At 40.3% G+C, this 18,760-nt stretch overlaps 1 protein-coding gene across 1 annotated transcript in view; it reads left to right on the forward strand.

Moving 5' to 3' along the window:
* Positions 1-18,760, forward strand: part of LOC104463528 (protein kinase C alpha type) — a gene marked incomplete at its 5' end in the record, with an annotated part of 80,600 nt that overhangs the window by 37,121 nt on the left and 24,719 nt on the right. Inside the window, 3 exons of the mRNA XM_010075900.1 lie at positions 5,420-5,576; positions 5,672-5,806; positions 6,547-6,643. Of these exons, the coding sequence (XP_010074202.1) occupies positions 5,420-5,576; positions 5,672-5,806; positions 6,547-6,643 (389 nt within the window). The remainder of the gene's footprint in view (positions 1-5,419; positions 5,577-5,671; positions 5,807-6,546; positions 6,644-18,760) is intronic.

An 18,760-nucleotide genomic window follows, 5' to 3' on the forward strand; every position in this document is an offset into this window, starting at 1 on the left:
TCACCTGAGCAGTGCAGGTGTTCCGATGGTTGACATCCATTACGTTGCTGTCTTTCAGGATTCGGGAAATGGGGTGTAATGAGCAGGCACTGGTCTCAGGGGGGATATTAAAAAAAAATTTTGGTTGGGCAGTGGAGTAGTTATGGAATAGAGAAGAGTCTGATACTGGAAAGCCCTTTTAGTGGCTGAAAACTGTGCAGAAATGGGAAACTGTCTGAAAAGCAGGGTCTGTTTTGGAGCCAGTTGTACACATGAGTCACAGCCAGCTCCTGAAAGCAAGCGTTCGGGGAGGGTTTTAATGAAATCTTACAATAAATCTTTAATAAAACCTGAGCAGCTTTGGATTTTGCATATACAGAGTACAAATACCCAACTAAGAAGAAAGAGTATTCTCAGTAACCAGTGACTCTTTTAAACTGGGATTAAGGGGAGTGCGGGCAGGTGCTGGGGAGAAAGTTCCTTGGCTGGGAATACGAGATCCTCCATCCCTCACCAGCAACATCTGAAAACTGGGCGGGTCACTGGAGTCCATACCTGAATCCTCTTCAGGAAGTAATGGGAATTATGGAATAATTTACTCATGCTTTGTTGTGGGAAGACAGGAACTTTACGATGTATGGAGCTAGCGAAGGTCTCCCTTTGCTTTCCTTTTGCTGGGTGGCTTGCCAGCCGAGACCGTTGGAGACTTGAAGCCTCTTCTAAAAGCAGCTATTCGCATGCGGTGAGAGAGTTCTGCTCATCTAAGTTGCCTGTGGGGAGTAAAAGATTGGCAAGAAATGGTTGCTGTGATTAGTAAACTGTTTTATTATCAACATTTGGGAATTCAGGAAAAAGGTAGCTGTGACTCACTGGAAAAGGAACTGAGTAAACTCATGCTGCTGATAATTCAGCTTTGTTAGAGGGACAGAAACGTTTATTTACTCATTCCCATGACTACATTTATTTGCTGGTATCTCAAGTTATAAATCCATAATTGCATATGGCTTGCAACTTTTGGACCTATCAAATCTCCTGGAAAAAGCTCTGGTTTTGTCATATGCTCCCTGAATTTCTCAAAATTCTGCCTGAATTTCTTCTCTTCACGTAAAATGTCAGTTGTTCTCTGCCAGCCCACTCTGTCTTATTTCGATATTTATTTAAAGTGTGAACACCTGAGAGCTAGCTCTGTATTTGCTTCTGTCTTCATCCTATTTCTGGAAAAGTGGGCGTCCTGGTTTTAGGCATGGCTTCTGGACAGATCTGCTGGATTAGAAGTAGCACATAATAGAAGAGCTGTAGGACTGCCATCAAGTAGTCTGCTTTTTCTGCTGACTAAAGATATATGATCTCCTCTTCATTAACAATGAGGAGGAAGATGGTACACCTCTTTCAAAATTGACAACAATTTTTGTTTTTTAGAAGGAAAACCTGGGCAAGCTTGGATTTGTTAGAAACTTCAGTATATATTTCGCTTCACTGTCTCCATCCGTGTGCCTTCTCAGTCCCTATTAAGAGTCCAGTCTGGACACAATATTGGGAAATTTAACTTGTACCAGGTCCTTTGCTCAGTGCAGAGGTCATTATCATGCTTAATAATTATGTCAGAAAACTGGCAGGCAGTATTATAGGTTTCTGTTCAAGTTACCCTCCCAGTGATGCTGAACCATGTCTCACTTCAACCGCCTCTAAATTAGAGTATCATCTATCACAGTGTTGAGTGTAATTAACTAATAATTATAAAGCAATATGAGATTGCTTGCTGTCATTACAGCGATAGCAGAATTCAGCCCCAGTAAGCTGATTTACTTTCTTGGAGATATTTTTAATTTAAGCACACAGAAGAGATAGTGTCTTTGGTGGGGAGGGGAAACCTCTCCTTCCTGTCAGCCCTCCTACAGAAACCTGACCTGGGGGTTAAAAACAGGGTGCCCTGAAAGAGATGGACCACTTAGGGGATCATTCTTTATAAGCACTATTTAGCACAAGTATCGTCATGCTGTTTCCTCAAGAAAAGAAGTGCTGCTCAGTTGAAAAAAGATCTCCGAGGGTACTGATTATGCAGACAAGAGTACAGATGGGCCAGATACCTTAAAAAAAGGCGTGAGATAACGACTGCTTTGGAGCCTGTAGTTAGTGTACTTTGCATCTTTCCTTCCCAAATCATCTCTGAGCTTCTCTTTTTCTTGTGTTTAGAGGGCTTTTTTCCTTTTCAGTGTTTGCTGCAAAAGGAAGAAGTTGTCTTACCCCCGCTGCCGGGTCCTCCTGCTGTCGGAGCTGGTTTCCAGGCTCGGCAGCGGGTGTCGAGGCTGAGCGGGCACGGAACAGCTCTGCATCCATACAGCCCATTGCTCAAAACTCTGAGCATCTCCAGGTCGAATTTAAACAGAAAGGATCAGTCTGAAGATGCCATGTTGAAATTAAGCCATTTTGTTCAACGAACTTTAAGGAAACACTTCCTAGTGTGTATTTCTGGGAAGCTGTAGAACACATAGAGAGTTCTGCTCCTCGCTTACACCAAACTACAGAATAGAAATAAAAGTCAAAAAGTGGATTTTGAAGTAATAGGTCATGTGCTAAACCTGGCGATGGAGTCACAAGTGCCATGCACAAGAAGACCAAAAAAAAAAAAAAAAGATGAGAGAGCGCACAATTTTGTATTGAAGGCTGTCTCTTCATCCTTCACTCACTTCATGGTTCTTAGTACCTTTGGGATTGTAAATATTTAACTAAAATAAGTTATTTAGTCTTGATGTTATTTCTCAGAAGTATTTGAAGATCACTTTCGGTGTGCTACATTTTAATACATTTTAATATTGAAAAAGAAATGCTTTTCCAGCTGACCGCGGGGCACAGAGACCCTCAAAGGGCAAACTCAGAATAAATGGGAGTGGAGACAGTTTCTCTGGACTGAAAGCTTTAGTTTCCCCAGTTGCAAAGCCCTGTAGCCCTGTGAGCTTTATACAGGATTACGGAAAACTACAATGCTCTGTAAGACAGACACTTGTTTCTGTTCTGTTCTTTTAAAACACAGTTTATTTTTTTGGTACAAATATCTGAGTAATATAGTTAGTGAATAGAATTATATTTTATTTTAAAATTTTAGCCCATAAGAATTTTCTGTCTCTCATTTTAAAAACACAAATTTAAGAAAAAGAACTTAATCAGTGTCGACTGTTGGTTCACATTAACGTGATTCCTTTCCAGCCACGAGCTAGTGTCAATAATTCATTTACATCAGGGTGTCTGTTCTGCAGGGGACTTGCCTTGACAAATAAGCCAGTGTGTTCAGAGTGAGTAGCTTCCGTCCCTGTACTCCACCTTCTTTCTGCAGCTATTTTGGACATAACGTACTAGTTTTATGTGGTATTTTCCTCTTTCAACGTGTTCTACCACACCTAATACCCTCTCGTTAAATAACCAGAGCAGGTCAAGCTGTTTGAACCCCTGATTTCTGTGGCAGCGGCTGGTTTTCCCCAAGAATTTTCCCTCTGCAGCTTGAATCAAATGACACCGCGGCTAAGTGGAGATTTGCACTAAAGCACCACTCAGCAGTGATGTCGTTTGGAAGAGCACAATCATTACGAACACCAAAACACTCTCTCCATCATGTAAAAGGAAAGTGTCAGCCTAGAGCTAGTTACATCGACTCGGGAATACACCTGGTGTATAGGAAAGGGAACAGGACCCTTATAGGATTTTGTGAATCTCCTTCAGTGCTCTGCTATAATGGGGGTGTTGTCAACACCAAAATCTTTCCTTTCACCCATGCTGGGAAATAACAGGTTGAAATCATGGGCAGGTCTACATTTTTTGTTTGTAATATGAAAATGCCATTTAAATCTGGAGGAAAAAGAGCCGAGTGCCTTGAGCAAATAGTAAGTATCTGCTGCTGAAGATCCTGCTAACTTTTTTTTTTTTTTTGCATTAGCTCTGATTGAGTTCTTAAGTGACTGTAAAGTTCAAATTTCTGTAGGAGATGTTTTCCATCAAGAAATATTAGGTGACGTAAGGGTTGATCTTTCCTAAATTTCCTTTCAGATTTCTTTTCCTCAGTTCGGTAGATAAATTAAAAAAGCCCTTCTGGTGCTGACACCGTGAAAGCGGTAGCTGAGGGCACTGTCAGTCTGGGATAATATCTCCGTGACTCACTCCTAAACGCTGCCTTTCCTTCACACCCTAGGAACTGTGTCACCCTCAAAGCTTCTTGACATTTTCCTTCCAGGAACAACTCTAATTTGAAACTATGAATCTCACAAAGGAATTCCCAGACAAAAGCTGTTTTCTGTCCAAAACGAACCCAGAGGGTTACTGCTCCCAGTAGGTTTTGAGGTGCCCAGTTGCAAGCTCTGAATTCCCCACCCCAGCTCCATCACTGCAGTTCATCCCAGAACGACCAGTTTGGGTGGCACAGGCTTTCACAGCGTGACTAACGTTCCCCTCTTCTTCTGAGGTTCAGAAGCTGATGGCTGAACACACGATAAACCCTTACACGTCATGTAGATGTTACACGGGCGCTACGCTGCTCCTCTCCAAGAGGGAGGAGGTGCTGTCTTTGCTCATCCCTCGAACTCTTCCACCCCTTGCAGTGACTTCTGAACTTTTTCACAAACAACACAGCTGTGGCAGTAACTCCAGCCAGATGGAAACCTGAAAGCTGCCGAGCCCCCGATAAATGCCGTCGTAACCCCCCGTCGCCCGCCTGCCTTGTTCCACGCAGGGATGTGGTGGGAATGGCACCCGGGCAGATTGCTGACTGCTCGCTCTCTCTCTCCTTGGGGACCAGTAGCAACATGGGATATATTAACTCACTTTATGTCTTCTTTTGACACTGTAAAAATAGAAGCTGCATTAACATTTTTGTGAAGCTGAAGTTAAACTCGTCTTCTCTGCACTTTTAGTTTCATTGCTGTCATGACATAATGCTTTCAGCAATTCCATCTGACAACTAACGAACCATGAATCCGAGGGAGTTCAGGGTTAGATATCCTCCAGTGATGGATTGTATCAAATAACCCATCTTCTGAAATCTGTTATGATCTGGCAATCGCCCTTACAGTATTTGGCTGATGGTCCTGTAGTGGTATAACCTAAGACTGATGAAGAAATGAAAGCACACAGAATTGCTGCCCACTTAAAAATTTATAGTGGTGGATTTTGACATTTAATCATTCCATTGCAGGAAAAGGGCTGCCTGGAAGCTGTGTTTTGTTTGTGAATTGCTCTTCTCTCCTGTCATTTCTCTCTATTGTTCTTATAAATATCACTAAGTGCAACCTTACTTTATAGCAGCTAGTTTCTTCCACGCCAAGTCTGACAAGTGGCTTTCCTGTCTTATTTGTTTTAGTTTTCAACTTGTTTCAATAACTCTGGTTTGACATGTGATTGCTTTCTTAATGGTGATTTGTAACCCTATACAAATTAGCTGTGTTTATCTTGACAGTGCGAGAAGCAAAAAACCTAATTCCCATGGATCCAAACGGACTTTCAGATCCCTATGTTAAACTGAAGCTCATCCCTGATCCGAAGAATGAAAGTAAACAAAAAACAAAAACCATCCGTTCTACTCTGAATCCAGACTGGAATGAGTCATTCACATTGTGAGTTTAACTCCCCTTAGTGGAGTATCTTTGTATGTATTGAATCTTTTCTTTCAGTGTTGCATTGAAAACTCCTCTATTTCTCTCCTTCTTAGTAAATTAAAACCTACAGACAAAGATCGACGGTTATCCGTAGAGGTCTGGGACTGGGATCGAACAACCAGAAATGATTTCATGGGCTCTCTTTCATTTGGGGTGTCAGAGCTTATGAAAATGCCAGCCAGTGGATGGTAAGTTTCTGAAAAGAGAGAAAGAGAGAATATGTCAGAAAAAGTTGAAAACCAGTATTTTTCTTCAATATAATCTACCTTTTTTAGAGCTTTTCACTGTATCTTGTGCTATAAATTCACTGAAAATGCAACTAAACATAGAAAACATAGGTTATATCTAACAAAGAAGGATAATAAAAGGACTGCTTTTCTTTTGTGGTGTTCCTGAAACTTCTACTAAAGCCAGGAGCTGCTGCAAACTCAATTCTGTGTACAGTCTTGTGATACGAATTTTATTTTTATCTCAAATATGATATATTCATTACTAAGTGTATCACGTTATATATAGCCCTGCAAATTCAAAGTACATGGGAAATGATTTTATAAAATGCCATCTTATTACCTACCCAGCTAGGGATAGAACTCATTGCATCTTCTCAAAAAGTGCATCTCATTGAACATAATTGTTTAGGGCTATAGAAGCACTGGAAACGAAGGTTTTCCAGTGTTGGTGTCTCCCATCATATCCCAGATGAGAAGAATTTCCTTGCCCATTAAACTGCCTTGGCGCATAGTTAGGGATTAAAGATCTAATTTTAGCTTAAATATGTTCTGTTCCTGTGTTTGCTTTAGATCTTCGAAAGCACTTCTTTACACACTTGTGACATTGGTACAAACCACACAGAGACAACTAAATCAGATTTTTCAATCTAACAGGAATATAACTCTAAATTCACACTTTTTTCTCAAATGTTCCACAGGTACAAGCTGCTGAATCAAGAAGAAGGTGAATATTACAATGTTCCCATTCCAGATGCTGATGAAGATGGAAACGCGGAGCTCCGACAGAAGTTTGAGGTGAGGATTAAACACAAATGGCTGCAACTATACGTGGCATACATTTTTCATTTTATCACTAAAATTGCTCGTTAAAAACTTATATATTAGAGTGCTACTTATTTCGGTTGCCCGTGACAGCAGTACATACCTTTGGGCTTCTTGAAGATTGGACCGAGTGGTTTCATTCAGTAGTGGTGTCATTCTGACAGATCAGCTTCTCTGCTGTGACACTTATAAGCTGGTATTTTAAAATATTTTATGTCGCATATATGTAATAATTTTAGTGTCTTTTAATACTAGCTGCCGCGTCTGCCAGCCATTATCACTAGTATCTATAATATTTGACAAATTAAGTTATTGGAAACACCAGTATTTCAATACTTAGAACATTTCACACAAAGTGTAGGGTTTTTTTAAAAGAAAATATTTACAATGTTAATTACTGATTATCTGGAGCTTCAAAATCTTTGTGGAAGGTTGCCATCTGAGATTCTGATACCTTTAATGTGGGCATGGAAGGTATTGCTGGTAATGTACAGAAAAGAAACGATGAAGAAAATGAAACTTTCTGCAGAGTCTTCCTGCCTCGTGCGGTGCAGATTGGAGTGGTTGGCAGTGACAAGCACGGTCTCACTGTGCCATGCAAAGAAGTTGTTTCTTAATGAGCACTTAGCCAGCAACTCTACCTCTTCTGACAACTACAGCCAATAGTACAGCAAAACCCTTGCTGGCATTAACCCAGCCCCAGGAAAGGTGCGGTTTGGGGAGGGAGGTGTTTGTTAACGGCTGGACTGGATTTAGCTCATCAGACTTGACTCTTTCCAGCTGCATATGCAATGCTGGGTTTAAAGTATTCCAATTACGGTATTGTTTTCTTTTTTCTGGTTGAACATTTACAACTTCAGTCTAGCTGTTTATCCAGAAAGTAATTAATATACCTGTTGTGTATAAACAAACACTTACGTCTGTTCCTTTCAACCTGAAATGGCAAATTTTTTATGTTCACCATCAGGCAGAATTCTACATTGTTATTATAAAAGATGGGTTAACCCAAGGAAATGAGGAAAAACGGCATGTGTTCAACTTTCAAGAAAGAAAAAAGAAAAGGTGCATCCATTTCTTCTGAACACATTTGGATCAGCTACCATACTTTTGTCTGCAGCATGACCTATAATTTTTGTTACACATTTGAGAAGTATCTGAATCTCCATTTCATTTGCCTTTCTTTACAGTTGTGATCTGACCAGTGTGATTTTATTTTGCTGCACTAGGTCATTTTCTATTCAAGGTCATATTTAATTTTTATCCTCCCCAGAATGACTAGCATCCAGAGTAATTCTTTTCACTCCTTACATGTCTCTGTGTGATACAGAGAGTCTGGAATTGGGTGGATATGTATATGTTGGTGATACAGGTACAGAAATCTGCAGAGTTTTTCTCAGGACAGAGACGGCACGAAGGCAGGTCACTAAAATGATCTATTTTAACCTATCAGTTCTATGCAGGATGTTTGCATATTGAATTTACAACCTCAGAGGTTTTTTTTCTTAAGCCTATTTGCGGAATGAACAGTCAGGGCTTGTCTGTGTCCCGCAATGAAGTGGATCAGGAATCCTGAGGGGCTGCATGGTGTAAAGCTCCTGGACTGGGTCCCAGAAACGGCAGCTTCACCTGGGGCCAGCTCTGCCTCAGAAGTAATTAGTCTGTCTCAAAGTCTAATTAGTTCATCTTCAGCACCATGTATTTGAGGCTTCCCCTGTTCTGGAGGTAGGCTGGCTGGTGCTGCTTTAGTGGCCCAAGTTAATCAAGGAGAGGGAATAGGTTCTCGGTGAACATGGTGTCTCCAGGAATAGCATTTCCAGAGTTGCAGAATGAACAGTTTTAAAACTTAGCGATGCTGCATGGGAATACTGGTAGCCAAACAAAATGTGTAATTATAACTAGACCAAGGCAGCATTACGTGGTGAAGGATTTAGGGTCAGCCTCTTACTCTGTCTCAAAGTTCACCGCTTTGAGAAGGAACAGAGGGAAGCAGCACCCTCCCGAGTAATGTTCTTACTTGGTTTCACAGGGAATTACTGTGGTGGCATATAAAAATTAACAGCACAGATGTCTGAATGGTGATATTTAACTTATTAGCTATTCTGGTATGGTACATAAGTGGTGCTGACTCCGATCATCCTCTGTGTTCTTATCATTTATATCTTGGCTTACACAGTGATTTTATTTTAGGTACCCTATGCTTAGGAACAAGTAGAAGGCACTGAGAAATATACTGCTATTTGTGACTTCATGACATAATCTAAATAAATATTTCCACTGTTCTGAAGTCAGCTTTGAAACCTTACAGGAAGAAGACTGCAGATCTTGGATGCCATTTTACTAGGGGAGTGTATTTTTCGGGAAGATTAAGAATATAGAGAGACCGAGAGGTCATACTGGGCTGGCTTCTCGTTTATCCGTTTATAGAAAAGAGTAACTTCAGAGTGCTTGCTCATCAAGTCTGTTTGTGCTGCTTGGTCTACTTTTGGATATATGACAGTGTGACTGATATCCAAGCTACATGGATTTAATTTTTAGTATAAAATTATAACAATTTCTACAAAAGTATTGCATCACTAATATCAAATACTTAAAATGAATAATGGGGTGGTCTTCAGAGTAAAGAGTTATATACAAACCTAAGCTATGTAGGAACAGAGGAACTTCAGGATAAGAATTTCATTGCTTAATGTTAAGAAAGAATAAGAATATTTTCAGGTTGTAGAAGAGAACTGCCAGATATGAAATGGTCAGAGAACTGGTAGATGTGAAATTTCCAGAACCAGTGTCTGGTCTTTAAAAAAAAGAAAAAGTCTAAGACATTCTTAAAACTGACTTTGCCCTTTTGACTAAAGTTTAGAAATGTTTTTAGTATCATCTCCAAAAGCAGGTAGGAGCTACCTCCCATCTAAATCAATGAGAATTTTAAAAATATCTGCCTGTGTCTATAGTTCAACAGACATCTTTAAGATTTGGCCTCAAGCTCTGATTGATTTCCGATAGTTTACACGATCCTATCGCATCCTTCTAGCTCCGCTGTAACAATCCAGACTTTTCTTTAAGCGTGGTTATTAGCCACACAAATCTCGTTGGTAATGCTGCTTTACTTGCTGGACCTTCTGACACAGACTCTTTAAGGCATTTATTCAATGTAAATCTACCATAAAACAAATTACAAATAAGTAAATAAAGAATAGATTCAGACATTCTCTTTGCTTGCATTTGTAATGCAACAAGAAAATTATTTGTCACAAGAAGTTTCCTCGTGGCCCCTTCTGCCAGATCTAAACCTTCTGGCCTCACTAAGTGGTTTTAGGTTTTACTACAAGGAGTTTTCTTTTTCTATACTGTCTATGTTTTATCTGTGTGAAGTTGTGGGACATACAGAAATTGAGGTATATCATGCATAGGTGCAGTGCAGTATTTTCTATACAGCAGATTTTCATCAATTACATATTTTCTGGATCTCACCTATCACTACAACTTAGGAATCAGTTGTCTGCTCATTTAGCAGGATAATCAAATCTGTCTTCAGTGATTTATAGATGACACATCATTATTAATATTTAGAGATAAAAATACACTCCTGGAGGAAGTGGAGGCAGGATAAAATCTGTCCCTGTTTTTCATTTGGTTTTAACCTTTGGTTGTGTATTTTCTCTCCGGAATGACATTATTTGTAGCCATCTCAAAACGAAACTCCGTTCTCAACAGGCATATTCAGAATAATTGTAGCTGCTCCGTAATTGTCCGTGCGGAGGTTGCCATGGGAACTCCCAACAGTCCCAGGTGGCTCCATAGCCCCAAACTAGCAAGTCTTTTAACTGCAATATCCACTATTTATTATATACTTATTTTCCTGTTATAGTATTTTGCTAGTCAGAGAAAAAAGCAAAATATGGAGATAATGCAATTGTATTGTATTTTTAATACCTGGTGATGATTTGAGCAGTAATGTTTTTGCTCTTTAGGGCATTGTTCTGTTCTTTTTTATTTGGGGAAAAGAAATGTGCAAACTCTAAAACTTCTGTTGTAGGAAGTTATTTCAGTTTTGTCAAGCCCTGTTTCCTGTAATTTGCTGCTTAGTGAAGCACTTCTTGATACTTAAATATCACCTTAGAATGATCATAGAATAATGCTGGCTTAAAAGTAGGCTGGTAATGATTCTGTCTGTCCCTTTCTTTCCACATCACCATCACAGAAAATGTTATTAAAAATAAAGCAGCTGTTATGGTCCGTGTCAATGATTTTGTTTAATTAAAAAAGAGCAGAGCAGCTATAATCCTGACACGTGGATACATTCACCAAGTCCGAGGCGTATGAGATGATGGGAGCAATGTGAGTCTCTGAAGTCGGCTTTGGTAATTGAAGTGGTCCAAGCAAGTTGTTACGAGGGAGTAGGTTACTGCCCATATAATCCTCATTTTAAGGCATCTGTGGGGATGTAACAGTCCTCCTGGTACATACTCTTAAGATGTCAGATGTTGTCTTTTGTTCTAATTACTTCCTTTAGTGCAGCTCTCTGTGCGGGTTTCGGTAGAACAAAATGATTCCTTAGTTTGTGAGAGAGAGCCCAGACTGTCCCCAGCGTGGGGGTCCGTGCAGGACCACTCTGGTGGACCCTGAGAGGTGCTTCCTTGGGGACATCCACCCGCGTGTACCGCTGTGACCGCAGCATGGAGTGGCATTCGGTAGAGATTTCGGCTGAGGCACCAGGTGCGAGTGGCTTTTCATGGCTGTTCGTTTTGGACCATTCCATTTAATTAAGTGAAGATCAATAAAATCACTCCACAATATGATGACCTTATTCTGATAAATACTTTTTCTACCAAATAACCACCGGTCGGTGTCAGTAGAAGCAGGAACCGTTGTCATCTTCCCGTCGACACCGTGGGCCAGACCCATAGAACCATGTGCAGCAGGGAGGCCAGGCAGGTACCCGGGGAAAGCGGCCATCCTGGTGGTCTGCTGTGCTTCCAGTCTCCCCTTTCTGGGACTGACCCAGGTGCCAGGTCACCCACTCAGGATCAGCTCTTTTTATTGTTCTCCCCTCCCCTGGTGGGCTCTTTGTGCCGCTGAGGAGTGCGGCGACGGGGTGTGCAGTGTGTCCCCAGGGCTGGGGCTGGGCACCCCATCCTGCTGCTTTGGCTCCTCTCCGTTATCATTTCACGAGTTACTTTTTCAGCTGCTTTTGGTGGAATCACTGATGAAGGCTGTGCCGAAGCTAGAGCTGTGGTTTCCCAGGCAGATGAAAACATACGGAGAAAGGAAGCAGAGGTCAGCCCAGGGTAGCTATTGTAGCTGGAAATTGGAAGCGTACAGTCAGCGGTGACATTTGGGTGACATCTCAGTGCTTCTAAACGTAACTATTATTACCATCCTCAAGAAAATGTCTTTTTAAATGCCTTAAACCATTTTAAATGTAAGAACAGGGACAATGTGGTGCTGGGCCATCAGGAGTGGTTATAAATACCTAGAACCTCTCCGGTGATGCGGGAGCTGTAGATATTTCTGCTTCTGATGTGCTGCTAAACTCCTCCAGTACGCAGGGCAGGGTTTGGTTTGACCAAACTGGTGTGTCAACCTCAGTCTGTGTCTATAGACCTGCTGCACACAGAGCTCACGTTTATCTGCACCCTCTGTGGCAGTGCAGCTGCTGGTAAGTGGCATTTGGAAACATCCCCAGATTTCAAGGCACAATTAAAGCTTTCTGATGAGTTTCCATGTTGTTGTATTCTAACGCTGAAGAAAACTCTTTCAATTATTTACCGTTCCCTTTTGGAACATCAGGAGATCGTTTCGGCTTGTTCCGCTGCAGGTACTGCAGGTCTCAGATCTTTAACACTCCCTTTAGTTTTATTTCTGTTTAAAGCGGTTTCTGGCTGCTTTATTAGAAAGGAGAAGGACAGTACTTTCTGCATTCATCTGGCATTTTTCTGATATTCACAACAGTTTTAGGTCAAAAGGACATTTTCTTTCTTTCCTTTAATCAATGGCCAGGACATCCTAGAGCAGATTTAATTCTGAGCCAGAGGCTGGGTAAATATGCTGCGGTTGCATAGCCGGGGCTTCAGCAGAAGACTCCTGGGACTGTTTCAGTAGCTTCTTAAGAACCAAATGAGTCTTCTAATTAAATATGATATTTTCATTCAAAAAAAAATTGTAGAGAAGCTTGTGATTTTGTTAATTTGTGAGTGAAGTTCTTCTGGTCTCCGTGCAAAGTCCACCAAGGGCTGTGAAGGAGACATTTCTTTTAAGTCTTTGAAGGATGGTGATGTTTTTGCCCCAGAGCTGTTACACTGCAGTTACTTTACTCTTTTATTTATTTAAAAAAAAAAAAAAAAAAGGATACAATCTCTACCATATCTCTGTTTAACAGGTATGCGTTCCCATTTTGAAGCAATAACTGTAACTTCAGGCAGTTCAGCAAAGGTGACATGGAAAGGAGAAATTATGTTGCTGACACTTCAAATTGTAAAAGAAAAAATTAAATTTACTTTTCAGGAAACAGACACGGAGCCACGCTGGAATCACGACCAGCCAGAATATCGCTGGCACATCAATCCACGCTCACTATGTATATAGAGATATAAAAAGAAGAGCTGCTTTTTTTTGGCTGTGGCACTCATTCCTGTTTTTAAATTATGCATATTTAATCATTAGAGAATAGTTTGCAGCATTATAGAGATGCTGTTAGATGACTCCATCTGCTCCATACTATAGTTTGGCACGGGGAATTCCCATATGCACTTATCTGGAGGTTTCCCATCCACTCACCACATCTGAAACTAGAGAGCTTCAGATTTCTTAACCAGACGGCATACATGTCTGGTCCCAGTTCGTGTCAGCTTGTGGTTTCTGTAAGGCTTTTCTCAGGCTGTATATTGCGATTTAAGGTGAAGAGTGTAGGTAGAAAATAATATTGAGAACAGGGATTTCTTTATCTGTTATATAACGTTTAAATGCTTGTCTCAAAGCAAAGAAAAAAAAAAAACCAACTTCTGTGCTGTCGCCCCTCTCCAGTGCTCATTAGTGGTTCCGAGCCCAGGCTGCACACATCTGTACGTCCGTGCGATTCTGTGCGTTGCGGTGGGTCAGAGCCATGGGGAATGCTCCGTGCACGAGGCGTGTGTGTGTCCAGGACTGAGAGCAGTTGCGTGAAGACCTGCTCCTCGCTGTGCTGCGCTGTGTGTGCTGTTGGGGTGGTCAGCACTGCGGGTTCTTTTTCGTGATGTTTCTGTGCATAGCGGACGTGTCCGTTTCTGTATTCTCACTGCTGTCTTTATTTGTTTGCTACTAATTGTTGTTGCTTTGCTTTGCCAGCCCTTGACTAACGAAGCAGTTTCTCCCTTTCCTGTCTCTTCCAGGACTGTCATGTAAATATCCACTTCCTCAAGGTAGTTTTCTCCTTGGTGTTCTCCTACACCTTCCTCTTCACACAACCCTCTCTACCAATGTTTGAAATTTTTTAAATTCAGTTTCATTCTCACCACGTTTTAAGGATGCACTTTTTTTCCCCCCCCAGTTTAAGTTTTTCTAACAGATCAAAAAAAAAAAAAAAAAAAAAAGAAATCTTCCATAATTTGTCACAAAATACTCCCCGGATTAGAAGTTCATTTACAAAAAAGGGGCCGTCAAACCTCAGCAGATGCAGTGTGCCTTTCCTTTTGAAGGAAGTAGTTAAATGAATGCCACCTTCTGATGGAAAATGGAAAATGGTGCATCTTTAATTTGAAAGACACTCATGGAACTTTAAATACCTTCCACAGATCAAAAAAATGCTTGTGTTCACTGTTTATTTAAATAGATACATTTACCATGCATGTTTTATGATATAATATCCTGCATCTGTTGCTGTATGTTAGTTGCAGTATACTATATCATAAGAGAGATGAACCATATGCACAGATGCTCTGATACCTGAATTCACCCATTTCCTGCCCATTTTTCTTCTTTCACTAATCACTGAATTATTGCCATAAAAGATACACGTCGGCATTGAGAACATACACGTGTGGGCTTTTAATTTGCATGTATCTCTAACAAATTATCTTGCTTTATTAGGGTAAAGGTGACTGACACAAATCACACTTCCAGGCTCATACATTGGTTAAGTTACAATTGAAATTGAAGTTAGAAGCTCCTGAGCTGTGAACTGGTTTAAGAATCCAAGGTCACTGAAGCCATTGTCATCTTCCAATGGTACTTTTACAGTTGAAGTTGACCCAGAGCAGTTTACATGCTATAGCTTAAAGCTTAAAATATTTAATTTAAAAGTGAAATTTCATTTTTGAATAGTTGCTTATTTTATTAATGCATTATTTTACAAAATATTTTAATACTGAACGAGGAAAACAAAGGATAGGACCATTTGTCATTGGCAAATATTTCCTAATGCAGTAATCATTTGTCACATAATCAATAACTTATTTTTTCTTAACCTTGATTCTTTATCTGGTATCTTTATCTCATAAAAGCCTGCACAGAAGAGAACTACCCTTCCTCAATCCTTTTTACCTCTTCCTATTTGAAAATAAAATCACATGTTGCTTTCATTGATGAAACTAGTTTAATGCAGGGAGGGGGCAAGTTTCTCTGTTTAAATGCATTTTAAACCAGAGCAAAAAAAAACCCTGAAAACCCATCTGGGATAAATATGAAGTTAGGTTATGTCTAACATCATGTTGTCACTGCGTTGTAAACCCAGACCTTGGAGCACACTGATTTAAAGTGACAGAAGTCCTTGGTCAATCTGTGGTTTCATCATAGGAATGCACCTAAAAAAAGCTGAACAATTTCTTACAGGGTCTGCTTCATGGGCAAATTCATGCTTAGTCCTTATGAATGATAAACATGAATTCCAGCAGAGAAAGCTGGCACTCTGTTCTGATGTGAAGAGGAGACTCAAGAATCCCATTTTTTTCATGGAAAAAAAAAAATGCTTCCTTGTTTATTGTCTGTCTTTCTCTCTCCGTTATTCCAAAGCACTCTGTGCTGATGTGAAGAGGAGACTTAAGAATTCCATTTTTTTCATGGAAAAAAAAAATGCTTCCTTGTTTATTGTCTGTCTTTCTCTCTCCGTTATTCCAAATCCCCATCCTGCTTGCTACTGACAGCGGCTTAGCATCACTAACCTAAGCTCAGAAGCTGCCTTCTGCAAGCTAATCACCACTGACGTTAGCATGTCTTTGGAAATAATTGTGTAAGTAATCAGTTTATGTGGGACTGCTGGGGAGGCTTCGTTCCCAAGTTTACAAGATTGGAGCTGAAAGGCAGCAGCAGGAGCAGATGAAGAAGGCAGGCTGTGTTCCTGGGGATGGTGTAACGCTTCTGAGCTAGGAACCAGGAAAATGTACCAAAATGGTTTGATGGTATCATAGCGAATTGGAGAATGCTGTGAGCAAGGTCAAACAGCAGAAATGCTTGTTTATGAAATTATGGGATACTGGGAGGGATCACACATTTATACTGCTTTTGTTTCGCCAGCAAAGTGTGTATTTAGATAGATTATTTTCACAACATCATGCAGAAACATTTTCATCTTTGTGTGCATTAAATGATTCCATGGCATGATAAGAATGCCAAGGTTTTAAAATCCATCCTAGTCCGCAGCTTTTCGTGGCTGTTGTGATTGACTGCAGGGAATCGCGCTAAGATCACGTAGAACTGAAGTCTTTCAAGATTGTTTTAGAAGAGAATTTTACTTTTTGTTCATATTGAAATAAGTTTTATGCTTAAAAGCAAATTCTACACCCTAGGTTTTTTTATTATTGAAAATTAGCTGTAATTTGCCTAATTAAAAAATGAAGGAGCATATATAAAAGCAATCCTTTCTCTGACACTTAGGGATTTGCTGGTCTAGCATCCTATTTGTTGTCTTGTTTTTTTATTACGGCTGTCACAGGATATTTCTGCAAGAATTCTTGAATATTATTCCTAGGCAGCCTCTTTAATTACATTTCATCTGGTTAGACACTGCTCAGTTGCAGGGGATTGCGTGTTTGGCAATAAAGGCAGAAAACAAAGTAGTCTCAGGTGGCCACAGGATTATTAAACAGATTAAACATGTTGACAGTGCCCAGTGGGTAACTGGAAACTCTTCCCTCTCTAGATTTCACTGCTCACAGCCAGACATCCGTTGTCCAGGGCAATATCCCCTGAAACTGCTTTTTTTGGGATAGATACATCCCTTTTCAAACGACTGTCTTTCACAGTTATTTCACTCCATTGTCTACATTTCCTAGGGGATGTGGTTACCTTCATCTTGTGCCTGAAAAATTTGGGGATTTTTTAGAAATCATCTATTTGAGTACTTCATACAGTTTTAACTTCTACACAGCACCACAAAAAAAAGTAACAAAAAAAAAATTGAATAAGGAATGTGATTATAAACCCCGCAAAATAAGCAGCTCTGTCGGGATGCTGTATTGTTTATTAAGCTGTTGTGTTGTCTTTCAGGATTCTCGTATTGCCTTTATTCTAAGTGAACATCAGCTTAATGGAATGTTGAGCTCGAGAAAATAATTTCTCCTCGGAGTTAGAAACCACAAGGGGTCAGTGAAAAACACAGAATAGCTCCCACAGCAAAAAGCTGTCTCTAGCAAAAGTCCTGAAATAAATGAAATAATGCAAATTGATTGTATGGATATACTTAGAAAGAGATAAACCTGTTAAATTAAACTGCTGTTGTGATAAAATTCAGTTTAACATTTCTCACACAGCCCTTTATTCAAGATTTTGAACTGAACTGATGATATTTTTTCCCCTAATCAAAATATTTAATAATTTGCAGCTGTGAAAGCAAATGATATTGCCCAGTTCATCTGTGCCTCCGGGTGCCTCGTGGCTTCTGTAATTGCCTGCCTCCGTTGTGCTCGGTTTTCTGTGCTAGGGGAGAGGAATGGACCTGCGTGGAAATCTCTGAGTCACTCAGTTAAACTCTCTCGTGGATTTGGTGAACCTGCGAGGCGTGAGAAGAGGCGCGGGTTCCAAACACGCAGCTCATCGTAGGGTTAGACAAAATAACTCAGTTTTGCTAATCATCCAGAATTCTGTGTGGGACACGCTGCTTTCTCTTCTTTTATTTATAACCCAAATTAATGACTATAGACTGTGATGTCATCGTTCCTACACGATGAGCAAAGCAGTCCAGCATGTGGCAGGGCTCCAGGAGTGGGTTTCCTGTGTTCTTGGACATCCTTGCTGCTAAAAGGCATTTTTCATCCTTTTCACATATGGCACAAAGTTTTTTTTCAGGCAAATCCTTTAAATAAATTTACTATTGCTAACCAAAAGGGTAAATATGACACAAGTTAAAGTGGAGGAGGAGAGGAAATGCGAGGAAAAATAAACTAAAGACATAACACAGTCCATATTTAACTCCCAGGTAGAGTTTTGTCACCCTCTCCATTTCTATTTTTATGAAACATCCTGTTTGCCTTCATGCCTTTTTACTAGCAATGGGAGTGAGAAGAATTTTTTTCTAGCTATTTTTTCAATAACTGTTTTAGCTATTGAGGTAAAAATGCATTTTCATTTTCATATATTGCATTTTTTGCTGTCGTAGTCATGACATTGCTATCCTGAAAATAAATACAAGAGTACAGGCGGCAGCTTTCTGCTTATTTGTGTACTTTGAGTTCTCCTTGCTGCAAAGAAGTTTTGCTAGAATGTAATTTCACTGTTGAACACATGGCTAGGACATGATCTGTGTCAACCTCGTGAGTCCCTGATCATGTCCATGGTACAGGGCATCTCCCTGGTCCGGGGGTCTCTGGCTGCCTTGCCGTCTCTGGTGTAGGCATCTCCAGTCTCTGCAGCCTGATGGAAGCACGCTCATTTCTGTATGGTTAGATATGTGTGTATACATTCATTAGGGCAATACACTTCTGTAGTTTAGTTCATTAGTAATTTGTTGTAAGGAACAAGTAAGAACCATTGAGGGTGCACAGTGAGATGGGAGAAGCCAAGACTCTGTTGCCTTCTGCTTCATAACCGTTTGTTAAGCCAAGGCAAGGAGCACGAGAGCCAGAGACTGTCTCTTTGTTCACAGGAAATTTAAGGCAAAAGCATCTCCCCAGATTGCTCAGCACA

Source organism: Pterocles gutturalis, unplaced genomic scaffold (assembly GCF_000699245.1).
Source record: "Pterocles gutturalis isolate BGI_N339 unplaced genomic scaffold, ASM69924v1 scaffold2963, whole genome shotgun sequence".
Taxonomy (NCBI): Eukaryota; Metazoa; Chordata; class Aves; order Pterocliformes; family Pteroclidae; genus Pterocles; species Pterocles gutturalis.